At 44.2% G+C, this 23,240-nt stretch overlaps 2 protein-coding genes across 2 annotated transcripts in view; both read right to left on the bottom strand.

The window, feature by feature from the left end:
- LOC105355327 (NACHT, LRR and PYD domains-containing protein 12-like) overlaps positions 1-23,240 on the bottom strand; it is a 1,049,862-nt gene that overhangs the window by 455,508 nt on the left and 571,114 nt on the right. The gene's annotated exons all lie outside the window — the stretch shown is intronic.
- Positions 2,067-23,240, bottom strand: part of LOC110016671 (NLR family CARD domain-containing protein 3-like) — a 32,738-nt gene continuing 11,564 nt past the window's right edge. The window contains exons 4-8 of the mRNA XM_023962089.1: positions 10,401-10,479; positions 10,041-10,239; positions 8,098-9,901; positions 7,828-8,001; positions 2,067-2,665 (exon numbers count right to left, since the gene is read on the bottom strand). Coding sequence (XP_023817857.1) covers positions 2,413-2,665; positions 7,828-8,001; positions 8,098-9,901; positions 10,041-10,239; positions 10,401-10,479 — 2,509 coding nt within the window. The 3' untranslated portion in view covers positions 2,067-2,412. The remainder of the gene's footprint in view (positions 2,666-7,827; positions 8,002-8,097; positions 9,902-10,040; positions 10,240-10,400; positions 10,480-23,240) is intronic.

Here is a 23,240-nt window from a genome sequence, read left to right as displayed (position 1 = left end):
TTACATTTATATACATCAGTAAGCACTTCAAGTTAGACTGACAGATATAGAGCTGAACAAATTAGAATATTAACATTGGATTCTGTTATTATGACTGATTTTGTGTGATTTCAGACAGGATGAATGATCATTCTCACAGTATAATTAAACAAAAAAAAGGTTGCTGTGAAGAAACTGGTTTTGCTACATAGGACTGGAAATGAAAATGGTTAGCTTCGTACCCTTTCAGTTTCTTGCACACAGAAATAAATGAATAATGACTCAGAGACAAAACTTATCTTTAGTGGAAGTTCACTCCGCACAAAAAGCACAAATCAATTTTTACGAAGGGTTACAGACAGAAGAACAGGCTGCTGCATTCAAAAATCCGAACAATGGAGGCAGGGAGATGGGCTTGGTATAAGAACCCTGCATTTGTATATTCAAAGGATCAAACACTGGACAATGGTGTGAAAATCACACCCACAGGTTGTTGCAGGGAGATGCTCAAAGGTCAGGAAGCTTCAAGTGTCAGATCTCTCTGATGTTCTCACAGACATTTACCAGAGCACAAACACCAGCACACACAAAAAGGAAAAAAGGGAGGATGAGGAATGCAATGAGAAAATAGTCTTGGCTGTGCTTTCTTCAAATGTGACATAATTTTGAGATGAAAATACATGCATAATGTATTAAGTTTGAACCATTAGTGTAATAAAAATAAAAAGGGAGTTTCTAACTATTCTGTTTCTAACTATTCTTAACAGTTGGCTCTTTGTTTTCAAATTATGTGTAGGTCAGGACGCTGGAACTTCTTTTTATAACAGAAATATTTTTGAATGTTTTATCAAAAAATTTTAGCTTCCATCCAAGATTTAGAAGCATTTTTCTCTTTAAGTGAGAATTTTCAATATTGGCAATGTAACAACAAAAGTACCACTCCCCAATGTATCAGCTGTATTGAATAATTTAGCGCTTGGACTCCTGATGATCACCTCTGAATCTGATGAGTCTGATTCGGGTTTGGATTCCTGAGCTGTGAAGTACAATAACAGTATAAAAGGATTTTAGACTAAACTCAAAATAACAGACAATTTTTCTTGAAAAAACAAATTATTTTAATTGGCTGTTCTTGGTTGGTAATTCTTTCACAATTACTTACAAGAGGTAAAGAAATCTTGAGCTGTGTGATTCGTTGGTAGGCCTTTCCCAATGCCTCCTTGTACTGTTTTAGAGTGAAAGGTACTTCTGTTCCCGGGATATTATTTATCCTTGTACCGTCAGTGTAGAGCAACACATAGGGACCACCATGTAAGTTTCAGTGGAAGTCCTTCAGTTTGTGCTTAGCAGCTCTCTGCAATTCAGTTGCATTCACCTCTGGTTGCACCAAAAGGGAAAGCACTGTTCCTCTTTAGTCTTCAGTCCACCATCTTGTAGCCGCATAAGACCTACTGAAATCTACAGGGGAACATTAAAATACTGACTGTTAACTAGATCAGTGACACTGTAAATACATGACACAATGGACTGTCAACAAATTATTAGTTTATATCAGCCAAGAAAAAAAACTAAAGTAAACTATGGCAAGAGAGGCGGTAAATTCAAATTTGCCCGCGAATCGCTTTAGGCATGAACGCAGCTAGCGAGCCTAAGAATAACCGGAATAAAACCTGGGGCTAAAACCAAATAACGTCAAAATACACATAGTAACATTTAACACCAACATTTTCACTTACTTCTTTCTTGTTCGTTTTCCGTATTCCTCTTTTTCGCAGCTGTGTATATGGGAAAAGCCAATCCACTTCTTGTGTTCTTTCGCCAAACTGATCCTCGATCTGTTGCGGCGTCAGTTCCATAGTGATGTCATTTCCGTAGTGATGTCACTTTCATCGTGGCTTTCTTTTTTCGTTTCGTATCATTTTTACCATCTTCAATAATTGATTAAGATTTTTTTATTATTATTATAGGAGGCAATGCCAGGAAATACAATAAAAAAGGGTCCATATTCTGTTGAATGTCCAAGGTTGGTAATCCTTCTTCTGCTGATCAACAGCCATTCTTTTGGGTTTAAACAGAGTTTATAGTTCTTTTTGCTGTCATGTCTGCAGACATTGATTAAGATCCTTTTCCTACTATAGCCTGCATTGTTCCTGAAACTGGGATCAGAGTTCTGCTCTCTGCTCCAACAGAACCACCTTCATGAGCTCCTGGTTTCTTCTGGATCCTCCAACATTCAGACGCTCTCTGACTGAGTTCATGTCTGCACAGAAACCTTCAGGATTCTCTTCTTCCACACGTCTTTCACTCTGAAACTCTCTTCTGAATGTGGATCATCTCAGTCAGACGTTCAGCAGCATCAGAGCCGTGCATGTGCTCCTCCTCATGAGTCCTGAAGCTGCACCGTCAGCTGCAGAGCTTCAGAGCTGCTTCTTCTCAGACTTTCCACTTTCTTTGGCTCTCTGGCTCTGATGCTGCTGCTGCAGAAAAACCAGCAGCTGCAGAAAAACTCTGCAGAGACTCACAGAGAGAGGATGGAGGCAGCAGATGAAGCTGCTGCAGACTGGGGGCGGAGCCTGGAGATGACTGATGGAGGTCAGAGGGCAGTTCTTTCAGATTGGACGGGTTTTTCTTCAGAGCTGAGACCAGAGCTTCACAGCTGATCTCTGACAAACTGCAGTCTATCAACCTGCAATCAGACAGAAAAGTGTGTTCAGGAGCAGTGATGCAGCTGGAAGTCCAGGAACTTGGTAAATTCAGTCAAGATGACAGACTGACAGATGACTGTTTTATGAAATAATTTTTGCAGGTTCGAGGGAGGTAGGCACTGAGCAGAAACAAATGACTCAAAGACTGCAAGCTAGAATAAAATGTGTCTTTTTATTCCCCGCTTCAAAACAGTCACACAACATAACACAGGAGTTTAAGCCATGCAGTTTCAACAGAAAAGATTCATCTGCCCCTACCGTGACACACGGACTGGAGAGCCAACAGTCCCGATAGAGTGGCTTGAAACAAACTCCGGCTGGGCGTTCGTACGTAACCCACAGCTGACTCTGAATAAAGTTGGGCTTCCTTATCTTTTATATTCTTCGATGAGCGTGAGGAAAAGGAGGGCCGGTCCCTTCCCGCAGGCTCACCCTGCACGTAGACTCATTCTATACCATCATAAACATGTCAGAATATCTTCTACAGAGCACTCCTTTTACGGGTCAGTAACAGGATAAAATTCTAAACATTGTCAGGATATGCTCTACAGAGGCCTCCCTTATTAGGATAAAACTTTATATTAAACATTCCTTTTGGGGGTCAGTCATAGAAACATCATAAACATATCAAGACATTCTCATTTTTTGGTTATTAGCAACATAGAACCTTATTTAAGAGTACATAAGAGTTTACATAAGTATTCCTTTTTTGGGTGGTCAGCCACAGAACATTATCTTTAATGCAGGGCAGAAGGCTCCCCTCCTGCCTACAGTGCATTATCCATCTCAATGACATTTTGAAATTATGGACTAAAAAACTGTGAGTACTGGTAAATGAAAACACATTACAACTTGGGAGGGGGAGCTGTCTCCCTCTGTAATTGTGCTGACTCAATAACTTACAACATGGATAAACACCTAGCTACCATTTTAGCCCCTCTAGTTGGCAACACAGAGCATCATGTTAGGAATTCAAAAGATTTTGCAAACAAAGTCAAACATCTTCAGCTGGATTCTGACAAGGCGATGGTGTCTTACGACGTAACTTCACCTGCATTCCCACCACGGAGGCAGTGATTTCAGTGAGGAAGAGATTACTGCAGGATTCTCAGCTACAAGACAGAACAAATCTGACACCAGACCACATCTGCGAACTGATGCCTCAACTCCACATATTTCCAATTCAGGGGAAACTTCTACAGGCAGAGGCACGGCTGTGTTATGGGCTCTCCAATCTCACCCATTGTGGCAAATTTGTACATGGAAGAAGTCGAGAGAAGAGCCCTGGACTCTTTCCCAGGTACTACTCCAAGCCACTGGTTCGGATATGTGGACGACACTTGGGTCAAGATCAAAAGCCAGGAAGTGGAGACTTTCACAGATCATATCAACGCAGTCGACAAGAACATCAAGTTCACCAGGGAAGACACAAAGGACAACACCCTAGCCTTTCTCGACTGTGCTGTGATCATTGGAGAGGACAGACAGCTCCAGGTTGAAGTGTACAGGAAGCCTACTCACACAGATCAGTACCTGTTATTTGACTCAAACCACCCTTTACAGCACAAACTAGGCGTCATCAGGACATTACAACACAGAGCCCAGGAGGTGCCCACAAGCTCTGACGGAAAGAAGAAGGAAGAGCAACATATCCACCAAGCCCTCCAAACCTGTGGATATCCCAAGTGGGCATTCACCAGATCCCAACATACAGGAAAACAAGACAAGAAGGAACAAGAGCCGAAAACGGAACAGTATTTCAATTACGTATATCTCAGGCCTGTCTGAAAAACTTAAAAGGATTTTCAAACAACATAACATCCCAGTTCATCTCAAACCAGTTAATACCCTCAGACAAAAACTGGTTCATCCAAAGGACAAAATTCCCAGCTACAAACAGAGTAATGTGTACTCTATCCACTGCAAAGAGAACTGCAATGAACAGTATATAGGAGAAACCAAGCAACCTCCACACAAGCGGCTTTACCAACATCGCAGAGCCAACCCAAGTGGACCTGAGTCTGCAGTAGATCTCCACCTGAAGGTCACAAACCACTCTTTCGAGGACAGTGAAGTCCGAATTCTAGCCACAGAGAAAGGATGGTTTGAGCAAGGAGTGAAAGAAGCCTTCTTTGTCAAGAAGGATAAACCTTCTCTTAATAAGAATGGTGGTCTCAGGTTTATTCTTCCATCCATCTACGGCAGTGTTTTGAAACCTAAACAAACCAAACCAGTTCCACCTGGGTCATTAACAGCTGAAAGAGATGACCAATTTGGAGAGGGAGTCACTGGCTCCCCAACCCCCAGCTGAGGACAAAGGACTATTAACGACCCGAAACCATGTAGGCTAAGTGGACAATACCTCCAGTTTCAGGTCTGACTCCTCCCCCATGAACGCATATATATACCAGCTCTTAGACCAGCTAATTCAGAATTGACAAAGCCTCTTGGATAAGAGGCGAAACGTCTTCTAACTTTAAAAAACCAAGTCCAGATGACATCCCTTAAACCTACTACAACGATCTTTTAGTTTCTTTTAACAGTGCGGTTAGAGATACGAGGGCTGCTTCCTTCACTAATCTCATTTCTAAAAGCAGAGGTAATCCTAAAGTGCTATTCAACTCCATCAGTGATATTGTGATACCCAGTCCACCTGCCGTTCCCATCTATTCAAATGATGATTGTGATACGTTTTTATCATCTTTTCTTGACAAAGTCAGATCTTTGAGAAGCTCTCTGTGTCACACAGCTGGTTCTGGTTCTGTTCCTAGTCCACCTCTGCCTGTGATTTTAGACACACTCTCACCTGTCTCTTTCCCTAAGCTAGTCAGATTACTTGGCACAATGAAGTCATCCTCTTGCTCTCTCGGCGTGCTGCCAACATCTCTGCTCAAGATGTCTTCCAGTCAATCGGTCCCTGTGTCCTGTCAATAATTAACTCGTCCTTGCTGTCTGGTCAACTCCCAGAGCATTTTAAGAATGCTGTCGTTCTTCCTCTCCTTAAAAAACCTAAGCTTGACTCCTTCCTCTTGAGCAGTTTTGGACCTATTTCTAAGATCCCATTCATGTCCAAAATTTCAGAAACAGTTGGTACAACACAACTTACTACTGCTCTCGAAAGTCTTGACATTTTTTTTTCTTTTTTTCTTTTTCAAAAACTTGTCCTGTCCAACAGCTGGGCAGACAGATGAGAGCTGAGGGCCTCTTGTGATGGACATATTTTACTTTAACAATAGGGGTTATTAATCTTCATATAAACCAGAGGTATGTCTGAATAAACCCCTTTTGTAATTGAGGCCAAACTTTATTAATTTCAACCATGTTTGAAAATCTTGGGTGTTGGACCGGACGGAAAAGGAAAGAAGGGAAGAAAAGGGAGGGATGTTAGAGAGAGAGGGGGGTAGGAGGGTGATAATAGGAGGGGAGGGGGGATAAGACCATGAAGCAGCATAAAGCAACAAGTTTACTGGTTGTTTATCGTTACGGTACGGTTCAAGTGTAGTACAAAAAGGGCGGGGCCTGTCCACACACACTCAAATGTTATCAACACACCTGTTAGCTGCAAAAATGTCCACCTGTCGACATGTACACAAAACAGATAGTGTTCACACGCATACTTATGCCTTCAAACCAACTAGTGTGAAATATTTCAGTCATTAAACCATGCAAACTGTTAGTGCAAAGGTGAGCTAACACCTGTGCTCAGGTGAGAAGTGAGAAGAAAGTCTTGGCATTTTTGATCAGTTTCAGGCAGGATTTCGCAGGACTCACTCCACTGAAACAGCCCTACTCAAAGTCACTAATGAAATCCTGATGCTCAGTGATGCAGGAAAATGCTCTGTGCTACTGCTACTGGACTAGACCAGAGCTTTTGACACTGTCGACCACTATGTCCTTCTGGACAGGCTAAAAAATTGGGTTGGGGTATCTGGTTCCACGTTAAACTGGTTCTCCTCTTATCTGACGGGTAGATCTTTCTCTGTTGTATTTTCAGGGTTTAAGTACTCTTCTACATCCCTCACTTCTGGTGTCCCACAAGGCTCAGTTTTGAGACTTTTATTGTTCATTTTTATATCTGCTGCCTTTGCAGCACATTTTAAGTTCTTTTAATGAAGCTGTGGCTAAATCGCGATACTGTCATTCTTATCAAAGTGTCTTTAACAGAATCAAATAAACACAAAGAAAAAAGTATTTTATGGTCTTTCTTATTCCTAACTACTCAGTGTTTTATCAGGGCCTGTTTGGATGAACACAGAGCTGATATCCTGGAGATGGGAAATGCTTTTAGATCACTTAATAAGGGCAATTTCCCACGGCACACTACACTGGTTGAAAAACACTGGTCTAAGGGTTTCAGCTGATTCAGTTCTGGAGCTTCTAAAGAACCCATGAAAATGCAATGTGCCGGTTATTGCAGAGAATAACATTTAGTGAGGTCCAATTTATCTGCGGCTCCCAAAGTCCCATTTCTGATCCCACAAATCTTTTAGGATCTTATTCAGTTTCTTGATCAGCTGATCTAAAAGTAGTCCTTAGGCCAAGTAGCTCCGCCCCCAGCCTTGACCATAAACTACCCGCAGAGCTTCTTCACTCTAACCCAGCATAGATTTATTGTCTGTTTAGGCACCAGGACTGAGAACCAGAAGCTACCCTGAAGACTATGTGAAATGAAAGACCTTGTTCTGATCCAATCTCGGTTCGGAATAATCACCAGAACCAGGTCTGGGACCTGTCGGTCTACTGCAGTTTGACCGCTTCATATCTCTTCACGAGGAGCTGCTGCTCTGTGGATCAAAAATCTGCTGCAACCGGTTGTCCATTGAAATCTGCAGTTCTGAGATTGATTCATGTTTTCTTTCAAAGAACACAGAACACGAACTTCTCCCAGATATGAACACCTGGATGGATTTAGGTTCTCCTGTTTAGTCTGGTCTGGAAAAACCAAGAGAACATATGTAACCATCAGATTAGGGGAGGAAAAATCAGGATTTTTAGCTGAAGCAGAATGTTGTTTTCATTTTACTTCTATGCAACAGTGCTCTGAAATTTCCTTTGCAATTACATCTATCTGACACTTTCTCGTGAAATAGAGAAAAACAGACAGAATTTGTTGTAGAGAATAGACATTTGAATGAAACCTGACCTGAGAGTCTCCAGTTTACATTCTGGACTCTCTAGTCCAGCTGACAGAAGCTTCACTCCTGAGTCCTGCAGGTCTTTGTTACTCAGGTCCAGAACTCTGAGTCTGGAGGACTGAGAGCTGAGAACTGAGGACAGAGCTGCACAGCTTCTCTCTGACAGATTAGAGTCACTCAGTCTGAAGAAAATAAAGACAGACAGCAGTTATTGAATCTTTCATGTTTCCACTCAAATTCATTTATTGACTGAAGGTGATTTTCCTGAGAGTTCTTACAGAGCTTTGTTGGAGGCTTTGATCACTGGCAGCAGCCTCAGAAGAGCCTCCTCTGAACCAGAGTATTTCTGCAGGTCAAACTCTTCCAGATCTTCTGATGACAGTAAGATGAAGGCCAGAGCAGACCACTGAGCAGGAGACAGTTTATCTGTGGAGAGACGTCCTGACCTCAGGAACTGTTGGATCTCCTCCACTAGAGAACCATCATTCAGTTCATTCAGACAGTGGAACAGGTTGATGCTTTTCTCTGCAGACAGATCCTCACTGATCTTCTCCTTGATGAACTGGACTGTTTCCTGATTGGTCTGTGAGCTACTTCCTGTCTGAGTCAGCAGACCTCGTAGGAGATTCTGATTGGTCCGCAGTGAAAGACCCAGGAAGAAGCGGAGGAACAAGTCCAGGTGTCCGTTTGGACTCTGTAAGGCCTTCTCTACAGCACTCTGGTAGAACTGGACTGGACTTTGTTTCAGTTTGAGAGTCATTAAGGATCTTTTCTTCTGTGATCGTTCTTCCTCCATGAGGTTGAGTCCAGAGGTGATGAAGGTCCGGTGGACATGAAGAGCAGCCAGAAACTCCTGAACACTCAGATGGATGAAGCAGAAGACCTTGTCCTGGTACAGACCTCTCTCCTCTCTAAAGATCTGTGTGAACACTCCTGAGTACACTGAGGCTGCTCTGATATCGATGCCACACTCTGTCAGGTCGGATTCATAGAAGATCAGGTTTCCTTTCTGCAGCTGCTCAAAAGCCAGTTTTCCCAGAGACTCCATCATCTTCCTGCTCTCTGGACTCCAGTGAGGATCTGTCTCAGCTCCTCCATCATACTTGACCTTCTGGACTTTGGCCTGAACCACCAGGAAGTGGATGTACATCTCAGTCAGCCTCTTGGGCAGCTCTCCTCCCTCTCTGCTCTTCAGCAGATCCTCCAGAACTGTAGCAGTGATCCAGCAGAAGACTGGGATGTGGCACATGATGTGGAGGCTTCTGGATCTCTGGATGTGGGAGATGATCCTGCTGGCCTGCTCTTCATCTCTGAACCTCTTCCTGAAGTACTCCTCCTTCTGTGGATCGTTGAACCCTCTGACCTCTGTCACCATGTCAACACACTCAGCAGGGATCTGATTGGCTGCTGCAGGTCGTGTGGTTATCCAGAGGCGAGCAGAGGGAAGCAGGTTCCCCCTGATGAGGTTTGTCAGCAGATTAGCCAATGAGGTGGACTTTCTAGGGTCCTTTAGGATCCGAGTCTTGTGGAAGTCCAGAGGAAGTCGACACTCATCCAGACCATCAAAGATGAAGAGGACCTGGAAGTCTTCAAAGCTGCAGATTCCTGCTTGTTTGGTTTCAGGGAAGAAGTGATGAACAAGTTCCACCAAGCTGAACTTCTCCTCTTTCAGCACATTCAGCTCTCTGAAAGTGAATGGAAATATGAAGTGGAGGTTCTGGTGGGCTTTGCCTTCAGCCCAGTCCAGAGTGAACTTCTGAGTTAAGACTGTTTTCCCGATGCCAGCCACTCCCTTAGTCATCACGGTTCTGATTGGTTCTTGTCTTCCAGCTGGGAGTTGGAAGAGCTCTTCTTGTCTGATGCTTGTTTCTGCTCTCTCTGCTTTCCTGGATGCTGCTTCAATCTGTCTGACCTCATGTTCTTCATTCAGCTCTCCTCTTCCTCCCTCTGTGATGAAGAGCTCTGTGTAGATCTCATCCAGAAGGGTTGGGTTTCCTGCTTTAGCCATCCCCTCAAACACACACTGGAACTTCTTCCTCAGACCAGATTGGACTTCATGTCGACAAACTGCAGCAGTCAAACCTGAATGAAGAAAACAAACAGTAAATCAACTCTCTGCAGCCCTGAATGATGAGGGTTTGAATCCCTGTGGTTCCATGTGTTCAGACATCAGTAAATCTTCATTTCTCAGCAGCTGAAACCTTCAGAGAAATCCTCTTACTGCTCTGCAGTCCATCAGCCAGCTCCTCCTGCTTCATTCTCCTCAGGAAGTTCACTGTGATCTTCATCAGTGACTCTCTGCTGTTCCTCTGCTCTTCATCTTCATCCTCCAGCTCCTCCTCATCCTCCATGTGACTCAGAAGCTTCTGGATCTTCTTCAGCTCCTTCTTGACAAAAGTGACAATGTTGTCCTCCAGCAGCTGCAACAGAATTCCAGATGAATGAGCCAATCAGAGTGAAGTCATGGAGCCAAACATCAGCTCCATGTTGGACACACTGACAGTCCACTGGTGTCCAAAGTGCAGCATGGAGACGACTGTGGACAGAATGATGGGAAAGTAGTTGTTGTTCATGTACAGACCAGAAAGATGGAGTCCAGCTGTGTTTGATGCTGCAGGACAGACGGACCACTGGGAGTCTCTGAGCTCTGCTGGTCCAGTCTGTGGACAATCAGCAACAATCAGATCCATTCTGTCAGTGCACAGAGACTAACACAAGGTGAAGGTCATTGAGGTCAGATGTGGATGTGAACAGTAAAGCAGATGATCATAAGAGGACCTGACTGCAGACATCATCATCAGAAGTTACAGTTAAGGTTTCATCTGTTCTTAGCTTTGACACATTTTTTTTTATAATTCTGAACACTTTTGTTATATCGTTTTTTTATAGTTAGTTTAATATAGTTTTTTTTCCATTTTAAGTTTATCATGCTCACTAAAACTTATTTTTGTACTGACAACCATTAATCATCAGAACTTCTGGTTCCGGGTTACTAAGCGGATGTGAGAGCCTGTCGGGAGCTTTCACAATGATCTTCAAGTGACTTGAAAGTGGATTTTCTCCAAAAGGACAAAAATAGCGCTCACCATTGACCTGAAGAAAAACCAAGCAATAAGTGACAATAATAACATTAAAAGAATACTCAATGACATCAAGCTATGTTGCATCCTTTCATGGAGCAAGTGAACAACATCCAGGCTAAGCTAACTCCAAGATAACCAGGTCGACATTCTAGAAAAATGACTGGATGATGTGGAACAACAAGCAAGGATGAATAATGTCATTCTCCCTGGATTTCAGATCAAACCTCGGGCAAAGCTAAATGCAGCTGGAGCTAGCATTGCTAATGCTAATAACCCTAGCAAATCTTCTAAAATTAGGGTGCCCTGGAGTGTCTCTGGAACACCAAGTGGAATCATTTCTCATGTCTAAAGAGATTTCCCTGGATCTCAATACCATCGAGACCTGCCACCCACTCCCCAGGAGAAAGGAGACGGATAAACCAGCGATCCTCATAAGGTTTGTTAATCAAAAACACAAGCTAGCTCTGATGAATTAAAGAAAGAATCTGAAGGGATCTGCTGCTTATCTGAACGACCATCTGACCAGAAGGAATGCTGAAATCGCCAAACATGCCAGGCTTCTCAGGAAGCGTAAGCAGATTGAGAACACTCGGATTAAAGGCTTTATGTTATAGAAAATGTATGTTTTAATATCTTATTCTTTATTATGTTACAGCTTTATCTTTAGTATGAAGTGAACTCATTTTGAACTATCAAGACTTATAGTCCTGTGACATTCCTTTATACTTTATGGTGTCAGCATCCTGTTAAGAAATAGGATGTTCTTTGTGCAAAGTTAGGAGTTTTCCATAGATGCAATAAATATGCCATGGATACATCCGTACCATCTGGGTTGAATGTTCTTCCCCTGGGAAAGTGTGAAGATTCATGTTCTCATGTGGAGGTTGAAGCTGACCTCACCCTAAAGCCGGGAGGAGAGAACTCTGAGGTTGATACTCTAGCTATTGGCCAGTGAGAGCAGGAGGGACATCTACCGACGAATCAGAGCGACCAGGGGCGGAGGTTCGGCGCCCATGATGTTTCCGGAAGGCGGAGATTCAAACACATGTTTAAAAGGACTGTTTTTAAAGTTTTCCATGGTTCTCAAGACGGCTTATGAGTAATTCGCATGTAACTTATGCGTCTGTAGGTCTTTTAACTTGAGAATCCAGATATCTGCAACAGTGTCTCTAAATCTGTGTTAGAATTATTGTTAGGGCAATAAACATCGTGTATTTTTAATCCGGTTGAATCCTTGGTTTGCTTCACCACTCTTGACTCCTGAACACGCATGGATGGAAAGAACTGAAAAGCAGAAGATTTCTTTCCTACAATTTTGGTGACACCGACGTGAAGTCAGGGTGTAACGGACGCGGAACCGAACGGACTGGATTATAATGGTGTATTTCATGAGATTACGAGGTTTTCGTCGTAAAGTCAGGGGACAGCCCATGTGTTCGATTCTCCTGAGGGCCCTCATACAAAAGTAAGCAGTGCCTATTGTAAATTCTGCATATTAATTACTTTATTGAATTAGTGAATAACTCAAATTAAAGGAGAATTCGAGTGTGGACGGCGTAGCGCGCGTACCCCATGAGTGATGGGTTTACTCATTGCCTTGGACAGGAAGTCCTAAAATATGAAGGGTTGGGACTGTTAGATCCAAAACCTGCGGCATTTCGGTGCGCGAAAACAGAATAAATAGAAATGATGATTAAGTTCACCCGAGCCCTTAACAGATTTGGAGGGTTGTTTGTCAACCTTTGAAATTTGGTGTGTAAAAACAGAGTATGAATAAAGATGGTAAGGTTCACCCGAGTCATCAGAATTCGGAGGGTTTGCGTCTGTTTGGACCTGAGACGCCTTAAGGCGGACGAAAAACAGTGTTACATAGGACGTCATTCTGCGCGAAGGATGATTTGGAAGAACGAATGAGGCGTCGACCTCTACAAATAATTTTTTTATATACGGAGAGAAACCAAAGAAGGATTCAAAATAAACATGAAAGGTGAATTTGACAGAAAATGAGGGAAATTGTTCATTTTGTCCGGACAACAACGACAACAACGACAAAAACATGACTTGACGACTGACTATGACGACAATACAGACGTGATTGCTGATGACTGGAATGAATGTGTGAGATTTTGGAGATGTGACTGCTTATGAAAGAAATGTATGCATGAGATTTTGGAAAGTATGGGATGAAAAACGGAAAAACGTGGCTTTGTTTGTACCATGTGGGCGGCGTGACAGCGTCCCTAGAGACCAAAATGTTGGACCTGCGCTAAACTTTCACGGAACAAAGCTCAAGAGTTTGCGATCTAATTTGTGGTACAATAACGGCGGACATCGTAATTATTGAGCATGGTCATGACCTCGGTTGTAAGACGTTCATAAAAACAAATTTCAGTGGTCTTGGTTCGACGAAAAAGATTTTTATGTAGGATGGCGCCTATGTGTAGCGCTTCCGACAGAGGTTTAAGCCACAACAGTGAGCTTGACTAGGCGCGCGGCTGCAGCCTGCAGCAACAGTCGCTGTTTGAACGAAAATAACTTTCTTGGGAATTTGCCCAAAGTTGGGCAAATCTTTCTAAAACACAGTAAGGTAATATCGGTCCAATATATTTTGTGTAAAATGATTTTGCAATTATTTCGTTTTTTTATTTTTAATATATGTCTCTACTTTATTTGTATTTCCTAATTACCATGATTTAGTTCAGTTTTGCTAAAAAAGAAATGTTACTGATATTGTCAGTATTTGGTGGTTTAGATCCGGACTCCCTAAAAAAACGTTTACAATGTTTAAATTAGTTTGTTTGTTTGTTTTAATATTTCCCAGATTACTTAGTGTTGGTGTTAAATGATTTATTGGTGTTTAAAGATAGTTTAAAGCAGATCCCATGTTTTGATGGAATTATAGTTTGAAAAAACAGTGTAAGTGGATGTTGTACATCCGTTATTTCTAAAGCAGAAATAATGTATAAATAACTGAGGTACTTTCATAGAATATCATAGTAACTGGTGTTCTTTTTGCCATTTGGGGCTTTGATGTTACTATATTTTAGCAATTGTATGTTTTGCAGCTTTAAGGAAAAGTTTAGATTGTAAGATTGTGTTACTGTGTTACTTTAGCAATTATGCAATTTCTTTTTTAGGAACAGCAAGTCCTTATTGGTAAGTCAAACTAGGGGTTTGAATGTTAAATTATGATGCTCCACTTAGTCTTAGTTTCTTGATTAAGAAGTGAAAAACTAGCTACCAGAATGCATCTAAGACAATGTATTTTTCAAAGATTTTGCTCCATATCCGTCATATCGTTCAAAGAAAAGTTCAGGGATTTTTTGCTTTGCTGATTTTCGTCATTGGTTAACTGACTTGCATCCACAGTGTTGGCGATGGTGAAAACAAAGTATGACAGTAATAAATCTGCTTTAACAACATCTGCAGTAACAACATGTTTTTTCCAAGCAGCACATAGCTTTAATGTTGCAGGAAAGGCACAGAGCAGAGCCGTCCTGAGACCTCATAAATGAGTGACAAAAAGTGCATTTCTCAGTTCTCTGGCTTCACAGGAAGGAGCCGATTTAGGAGTGACTGACCCTCAGGTCAGCTGCGCTAATCAAAGGAAGCCATGACTGCATGCATGGAGAATGCACTGGAGCGTCTGCGAGGTGATAAGAGTCGATTTAAAATACATCTGATTCATCACTGCAGAGCACATTTGAAGAAAAAGGGCAGAGGGAGAAGTTGAACAACTGAAACAAAAACAATTATTTACACTGCAGGAAAATTTCACTCGGAATAATAAAGGTGTTCAACAAAAAAAAGGAAAATAACATGATGAGTTTAAATACCCTCAGGACCTGCAGCAATGTTCAGGTATCGGAGGCCGGGACAGGAGGACAGGTATCCACCTCCTGGGAGACGTGAGCCACTCAGGGGTTCCCCCAGCAGCAGCTGGAAATGGCAGCTGTGGTGCTGAGGACAAATGGGCCCAACTGCCCACAACAAGGTACCCAACAGCACGGCGTGGTGATGCAGGAGCCATGGTCCCTTTCAAGCTCAGGGGTAACCCATGATGAGTCTAGTGGACACTCCATCTGCTCTGACAAATGAACATATGACTCCACAAAACCTGCAAAAGACCATCCGACTGACTTTTGACCAGATGGTGGAACATTCATTTGTGCATTTACCACACACGCCTGTGAATCTGTTGGGACGGAACATTTTTGTCAAAACAGGAGCCAGCATTCTTTCAGACTGGATGCCATGCCACACACCACAGCCAACCCCCACTGCAGACACCTGCTGGATCCAGGGGCACTGAAACACCAGGTGTGTCCATGAATTTCAGGTATGGATGCCATGAGTCCTGTCCTTGAAGCCATATTTTTCCGCCTCCGATGACCTGAACTGCACACTATATTATGACTGAGAGGATGATCAACTGTACCAGGAAGCATTTTATCAGGTAGAAGGCCACACGTGGCATTTAAACTTCACTGACAAATATATTGGTCAAGAGGGTGTATGGTTTATTTTGCATTCACACACTCACATTTGCAATGGTCCCGGAAGTTGGACACAGCTGTATCGCATATAGAATTGGCACTCCCCTGGTCATGAGGCTCGGCAACTTGGATCCATGACTAAAAGGGATGTAAACAACACGAACTGTCTAAACTGTAGTTTTTTCAGGTGTTCACTTCTCTCCCTCAATAAAAATGTACAGGATAACTTTGCCTTCAACAACTAACTCCTCAGTTGTAGAGCATTTCTGCATTGTCAGTCATAGCAGCAGAGAGAAGACAGATCATGAAGATGCAGAAGTGATGTTAAAAACGCTCTCTGATGCTTCATGGTCCACAGGTTCAGTTGATGTTGGTTCAGGCTCCACTGTTCCCCCGGTGGAGATTCAGGTAACTGCAGGAGTACAGGTTTTTAGATCTCAGTGCAGCTGGGTCATGGGTGCAGATGAAGGGATGACGGAAACTCAGTTTAGTTTGTAGAACTCTGGTGTAATTGAGCATTCAAATTTTTCATGGTGTACTCCCTTGAGACCGGTTTTACAAGCAGATAATAAAACTTATCGCATGGCACATGATTTAAGGGCTGTTAGTGAAGTCACCATTACTCCAGTCCTCCCTGTGCCTGATCCACATCGCATGCTGTCAACTTTAAACCACAATGTGTATGGTTCACTTCCATTGATTTAGCAAGTGCTTTCTTTTGCATTCCATTACATGAAAATAGCAGACATCTATTCGTATTTCAGTATAAAGCTTTCTGTTTGCAGTACACATGCTTTCCAGAAGGATTTAAAAATTCTCCTGGCATTTTCAATCACTGTTTAAAGTCTCTCTGACAAGATATTATGCCACTAGAGGGTTGTGTTCTTGATGTAGGTTGATGACCTCCTGCTAGCAGCACCGACTGCTGCAACTTGCCTGCAAGTAATGAAAGATCTTCTGTTAAAGTTGTTTGATTTGGGTTTTGAAGTGTCTAACAGGAATTTGCGACGTTGCGGAAGGGAAGTCACATTTTTAGGTAGAACTGTTTCCAGCACAGGATCTTCAATGTGTATGGAACATAGGATGTCTAATTTACAGCATAAATATCCGGAGATAGTTTGGACATGTTGGTTTTCTTGAGTCTTTGTGGTTATATTGCTCCTCCCGCTGCAAAAGAGTGCAGACGCTTTTTGCCCTGCTCCTGCCGCCTCCTGCTTCATTTGCTTTTTAATCATTTAATTAATCATTTTTAATTATTTTTACCTCATCCACACATCCTGGAATATCAGACTGGTCATCCTTTTTTGTGACTTCCACCTATACAAATCAATATTTTTACGTCTGACAAGCCAGCGACATGTCCGGAAGAGGAAGAAAAACAAACTCCCACTGTGAACGCTGTCGGATCTACCAACAAGAAATAAAAGAGCTACAAACACAGATATTTACTTTGGAAACTGAAAATGGACTTCACAAGACCCTTCCAGTAACATCGGGTGGTAAGAAGCCCACTCCTACTATAAATGAGAATAATAACAGTGACATAGACCTGAGTGATGTTGTGTCCTTTCCGAAACTTTGTGTGGAGGAACTCTGTGTTAAGCCAAAGCGTAAAGATGACAGAACATCCGAAATAAAGCTCACAAACAGATTTTTACCCCTAACACAATGTGTTGTTAAAGAACAAAGTGAAATTGGACCACAGAATAGGAGTTATAATGTTGACAACAAAGCACGGGCAGAAAGAAAATCTGTGCCAAACGTCAAGGTCAGAGATACGCTGCTGCTTGGAGATGGCGCTATCAGTGGAGTCAGCCACAGAAGAATGCAAACTTTATGTTGCCCAAGTTCTACTATTCCAGTGATTACAGGACTCTTATCTAAAGTCTTGTACCAAGGTGTTAAACGAATAATCATCCATGTAGGTGCTGTCGATATCAAAAAAGAACAATCTGAATGTCATGGTTTTGAGTTTGTTGTCTTGTTTTTCGTCTTAGTTCTTGTTCTGTCTTGTTTTCTGTTTCCTGTTTTATTTTGAAAGGTCCTGTCTTGTCTTGTTTCTTGAGTTTTACTTCCTTTGGTCCCCATCAGCCCTGATCGTGTCCACCTGTGTCTTGTCTGCCCTGTCTGTATTTAAGTCTTGTCTCTGCCTTCCTCCTGTGCTGGTTCATTACCTCTGTTATGGTGTTCATGCTGTCTAGTTCCATGTTCCTCCCCACATTCTCGTTTCATGTTCCTCGCCACGTCAAGTAAGTTTTGTTTTGTTCTGAAGACCTGTGGCGCTTTGTGTTTGGTTTTTGTTAATTAAATCCTCTAGTCCCTGTTCCGCGTGCCTCCGCTTCTGCTTCTGGGTCCAACCGGCTCTCGAGCCACCCCACATCGTGACAGAATGAACCAGCCATTTTTCCTGGACCCAGTGGAGCGGAACATGCTTCTTCTTGAGGCCTCCTGCCGGGAAGCAGAAAGGACTAGAACTTTTTGGATTTTCGATCAGGCCCAGTTTGCCTCATCTCCCTGGAGTGGGAGCCGCCCGGACTACACTGGGAGCCGTCTCGCCATGAGGGGGGGTCGACGTCGCCGTCGTCCCCGCCGTCCCCTTCCTGTTCCAGAGGTGGTCCCCATGCACCCCATCCTCGTCATGTTCCGGTGGTGGTCCCGGATGCACCACAACCACATTCAGTGGCGGTCCCGGACGCACCCCGACCCGTCCCGGCTCCCAGGGGGTTGCCGCCTGCGCTCCGACCCGCCCGGCTCCCAGGGGGGTGCCGCCTGCGCCCCAACCCGTCCCGGCTCCCAGGGGGGTGCCGCCTGCGCCCCGACCCGTTCTGGCTCCCAAGGGGGTTCCGCCTGAACCCCGACCGACCCCCGCTGCCAAGGCCATGCCTGACCCGCCAGAGCTCGGCTCCACGCCTGACCCGCCAGAGCCCGACTGCTGGCCCGACCCGCCAGAGCCTGACTGCTGGCCCGACCCGCCAGAGCCCGACTGCTGGCCCGACCCGCCAGAGCCCGACTGCTGGCCCGACCCGCCAGAGCCCGACTGCTGGCCCGACCCGCCAGAGCCCGACTGCTGGCCCGACCCGCCAGAGCCCGACTGCTGGCCCGACCCTCCAGCAGACTCCATGCCTGACTCTCCAGCAGACTCCATGCCTGACTCTCCAGCAGACTCCATGCCTGACTCTCCAGCTGACTCCATGCCTGACTCCATGCCTGACTCCATGCCTGACTCCATGCCTGACTCCATGCCTGACTCCATGCCTGACTCCACGCCTGAAGACGCCTCCACACCTGACCTGCCTCGCCGGACGGCACGGCCCCCCGGCCGTCCTCCGGACCTGCCTCGCCGGACGGCACGGCCCCCCGGCCGTCCTCCGGACCTATCTCGCCGGACCGCTCGGCCCCCCGGCCGTCCTCCAGACTCTTTGGACCTTTATGCCCGTCGAGGTTTGTCCTCCGGGGCCCCCCCCTCAGTTGACTTTTGGAACCTCGGAGCGGTTCCTTGAGGGGGGGGTACTGTCATGGTTTTGAGTTTGTTGTCTTGTTTTTCGTCTTAGTTCTTGTTCTGTCTTGTTTTCTGTTTCCTGTTTTATTTTGAAAGGTCCTGTCTTGTCTTGTTTCTTGAGTTTTACTTCCTTTGGTCCCCATCAGCCCTGATCGTGTCCACCTGTGTCTTGTCTGCCCTGTCTGTATTTAAGTCTTGTCTCTGCCTTCCTCCTGTGCTGGTTCATTACCTCTGTTATGGTGTTCATGCAGTCTAGTTCCATGTTCCTCGCCACATTCTCGTTTCATGTTCCTCGCCACGTCAAGTATGTTTTGTTTTGTTCTGAAAACCTGCTCTGCAGCGCTTTGTGTGGTTTTTGTTAATTAAATCCTCTAGTCCCTGATCCGCGTGCCTCCGCTTCTGCTTCTGGGTCCAACCGGCTCTCGAGCCACCCCACATCGTGACACTCAACGCTTGAAAAAAGATTTCATGAAGTTATTTGAAGAGATTGACAAAGTAGAAGTTGAAGCATTCATCAGTGGACCTCTTCCCAACATCGATGGGGTGTCACTCAAGTTCAGCCGTCTGTTTCAGCTGAACAATTGGCTCCCCAGAGAGTGTGCTTCCAGAGGATTCCATTACATTGAGAACTTCAATATATTCTGGAAGCGAAAGGACCTATTCATGGGAAGAGGCCCACACCTGAACAGAGGTGGAGCAAGAGAGTTAGTGAAGAACCTCCTCCACGCTCTGGGGCACAGAGGCCAAGGCCCTGAAAAGGCAGTAAGGAAGGACAGAGCCAGTGTCCCAGGAACCACAGCACAGCGGCAACAGCAACTACCTCCACCAGCACCACCGGTCAAAGACTTGGATCCGGCAGCACCAGCACCACAACCAACCCCATCTAAGGACTCAGCTGCACCAACATCACAACAACTACCGCCAGCTAAGGACCCAGCCGCAAAACCACAACAACAACCACCAGATTTGGCCCCAGAAATATCACCATCTGACCAGCTGTGGGCGCCCCCTGCTACATCTACTCCCAGTGAAGACTCACTTTCCTTTTCGCCCCCCCCACTTTCACCCATGGCCCTACCTAGCCATTTTGATAGCCTCATTAAGTCATGAATTAAGATGGCTCCCCTAACACCTGTGAGCCTCACACCACACAGGAGCTCTCCTACCCCTCCAGCTCCCCTTCTTTATCCTTCACCCAAAGTCCCTCCAACACGCCTCCTCCATCGTTCACGTCCGTCCAGCTCTCGCTCCTCCTGGTCCATCACCCAAACTACCCTCAACTCGACCTCCCCTGCGCGCCTCTAGAGGTGCTATCCCCCAGAGCTAGGATGAAACGGGCCCCCAATGTCCTAGGAAAGGTTATGTCAAACTGGGGCCCTGTGAAGAACATCTTCCTTCTGGTGCTATACCTGTAGTTGCACTACGTAGAATGCAAAAAAGGGCAGTTAGACTGTCCAATCAAAGAAATCTAGTTCATATCCCTTGCATGAAGGTTTTGACCAGTCCCAAGGAAACTAATCTCAAACTTGCTGCACTCAATGTCAGATCTTTATTAGGGCTGCAGCTGTCGATTCTTTTTGTAATCGATTAATCTAGCACTTAATCGATCGATTAATCGAGTAATCGGATAAAACGATTTGTGTGTTTTTGAACAACCAAAACAAATAATGCATAACAAAACTGATGTGGTTGTAAAATGAACAAGCATTTTATTTTAAAGATCCGCTCTGATGCAACACTTTTGGTGTTTTTAAGTTGGTCTAGAGAAGTGGTGGAGCTAGAACATTTTGTATGGGGGGGGGGGGGGGGGGGGGCAGAAGACTTTGAAAGGGTAGCACAACACCAAAATGGAAAGCCATTAAAAATAAAAGAATCAGAAAAAACATATTTGATCATTATGATTGTTTATATTTCGTGTAAAAATAATGCTTGACAAAAATTAGTGTTCAAAGCAGCCCCGGTCGCCTGAATACCGCAGCTAGGGGCTCTCGCCGCCTGCCGAGGCGGCCCGCGCTGGTTGCCGTGGAGGGGGCGCAGAGCGGCTGACGCCGCCACTCGCTGGCTGCCAGCGGCACGCGCAGGTCCCGTGCCTAAGGCGTCGGGGTTCCAGCGGTCGCGCAGATATCTTCTGTTCAGATGCTGAATGGAAGATTTGCTGTTGTGGTATGCCAGCTCTATTTTGCAGTAGAGACACTGCACCTTGTTCTCTTCTTTATTAAGTGTGTAAAGATTTTTTTTTTATTTTTTATTTTTATTTTTCCACAATGCATCGAAAGCAACAAATCTCACAATACAGAATGTGGAAAAAATGGACATCCCAGAAGCAGCTGCTTATTATTATTAAGATCCCACACTTTAGACAATTTCTGCCGTTTATTTATAGATCTATTCTCCGCCATCGCGCCAACTAAATTCAAAAGGTCCGTGTGAATAAACGGTCCGTGTGACACAATCAAATCCCTGCGCCGCGCGTATAGTGCGCGTCATAGGAATTTAACAAGGCTTCAAGGCAGAGTTTTTGCCTCGAGGAATTTTTGTAATCGAGTACCTCGGGTGACTCGACGAATCGTTTCAGCCCTAATCTTTATGCAACAATTCATTTTGAATCAATAATCTTCTCTCTTCTTTTAATCTTGATTTTATGTTATTAACTAAAACATGGCTTGACAAAAACACAGGAAACATAGTTTTAGTCGAATCAACTCCCCCCAACTACAAACATGAATCGGAAATACGAAAAAAAAGGGTGCACTGTTTAGAGATAATATTGCAACCCGCAGACTATCATTTGGTGTGTTTTCATCATTTGAGTATGTGTCCTTTAAGATTGAGTTAAAACAAACTCCTTCCTTACTCTGCATAGTTATGTACAAACCTACTCAGCACAGCCAAAGTTTCATTGATGATTTCACTGAAATGCTCTCAGTTGTGTGCACAGACTTTGATGGTCTAGTCATTACAGGTGATTTTAATCTTCATGTTGATAATGTCAATGACAGAAACGCAAAAGAGCTGTCCTTGAAACCTTTGATCTAATTCAGCATGTGAGTTACCCCACCCACAACAGAGGGCACACTCTGGACCTGCTCATCACAAAGGGGGTTAATATTTACAATGTCAGTGTGGTTGATGTCGCCCTCTCTGATCATTTCTGTGTTTTCTTTGACCTGTCTGTTGCTCCCAAACCACCGCCTGGCCCTGCAGTTGGCCAAAGGAGACAAATAAATGAGAGCACTAGGGCACAGTTTGTAGAAATGATAAACCCTGAAAACGCCTCTGGTGCCAATGTTGATGAAATGCTGAATTCTGTTACTTCTAGCATCTTGAATGTTCTGGATGCCATTGCCCCTGTGAAGGTTAAATTGAGAAAACATAGAAAGCTCCCTGGAGGAACGATGATCTAGTCAGGGCACAGAAACAACAGTGCTGCAGAGCTGAGCGAAAGTGGCGCAGGTCAAAACTCCAGGTTCATTATGAAATGTATAAGGGGGAGTTGTACGCTTACAACCATATCTTATGCAGAACAAGGGAAAGGTACTTCTCTGAAATCTTTGGAAATTGCAGCAGCAACTCTCGTGTCCTGTTCACAACAGTTAACAGATTAACTAACCCTCCAACCCAGTTACCAATAGAACTGGTTTGCACACCTAAATGTAATGAGTTTGCTGTATTTTTTAATGACAAGGTTCAGGGCATTAAAAAAAGCCATCAACTCCACAACACATTTAACTATCCAACGGCCACCTACTCACTCTAAGCTGACTCACTTTGTACCTGTCACTGACCAAACTGTCCAAGAGACCATCACCCGTCTGAGCTCGTCTACATGCTGTCTTGATGTGTTACCCACTAGATTTCTAAATTCTGTCCTGAACAGTGTGTTGCCACCAATTACTCAAATAGTTAACATGTCTCTTCAATCTGGAATATTTCCAGAGGCCTTAAAAACTGCAGTCATTAAACCCCTCCTGAAGAAAAGCGGTCTTGATCCCACTGTACTGAATAATTACAGACCTATCTCTAATCTGCCATTTTTAGGAAAAGTCCTTGAAAAAGTTGTCTACCAACAGCTCACTGATTTTCTCTTATTAAACAATTCATTTGATGTTTTCCAGTCAGGTTTTAGACCCCATCATAGCACAGAACTGATCTTATCAAGGTAACCAATGACATCCGCCTCAACACTGATGATGGCAAAGTCACTGTCTTAATCCTGCTAGACCTGAGCGCTGCCTTTGATACTGTTGATCAAGGGATCCTTTTGTACAGACTCCAAGATTGGGTTGGCATCTCTGGATCTGCCCTAATTTGGCTCAAGTCTTATCTAGAAGACAGGAAATATT

Source organism: Oryzias latipes, chromosome 2, assembly GCF_002234675.1.
Source record: "Oryzias latipes chromosome 2, ASM223467v1".
In the NCBI taxonomy this organism is placed as follows: domain Eukaryota; kingdom Metazoa; phylum Chordata; class Actinopteri; order Beloniformes; family Adrianichthyidae; genus Oryzias; species Oryzias latipes.
This window is presented reverse-complemented; position numbering and strand designations above follow the sequence as displayed.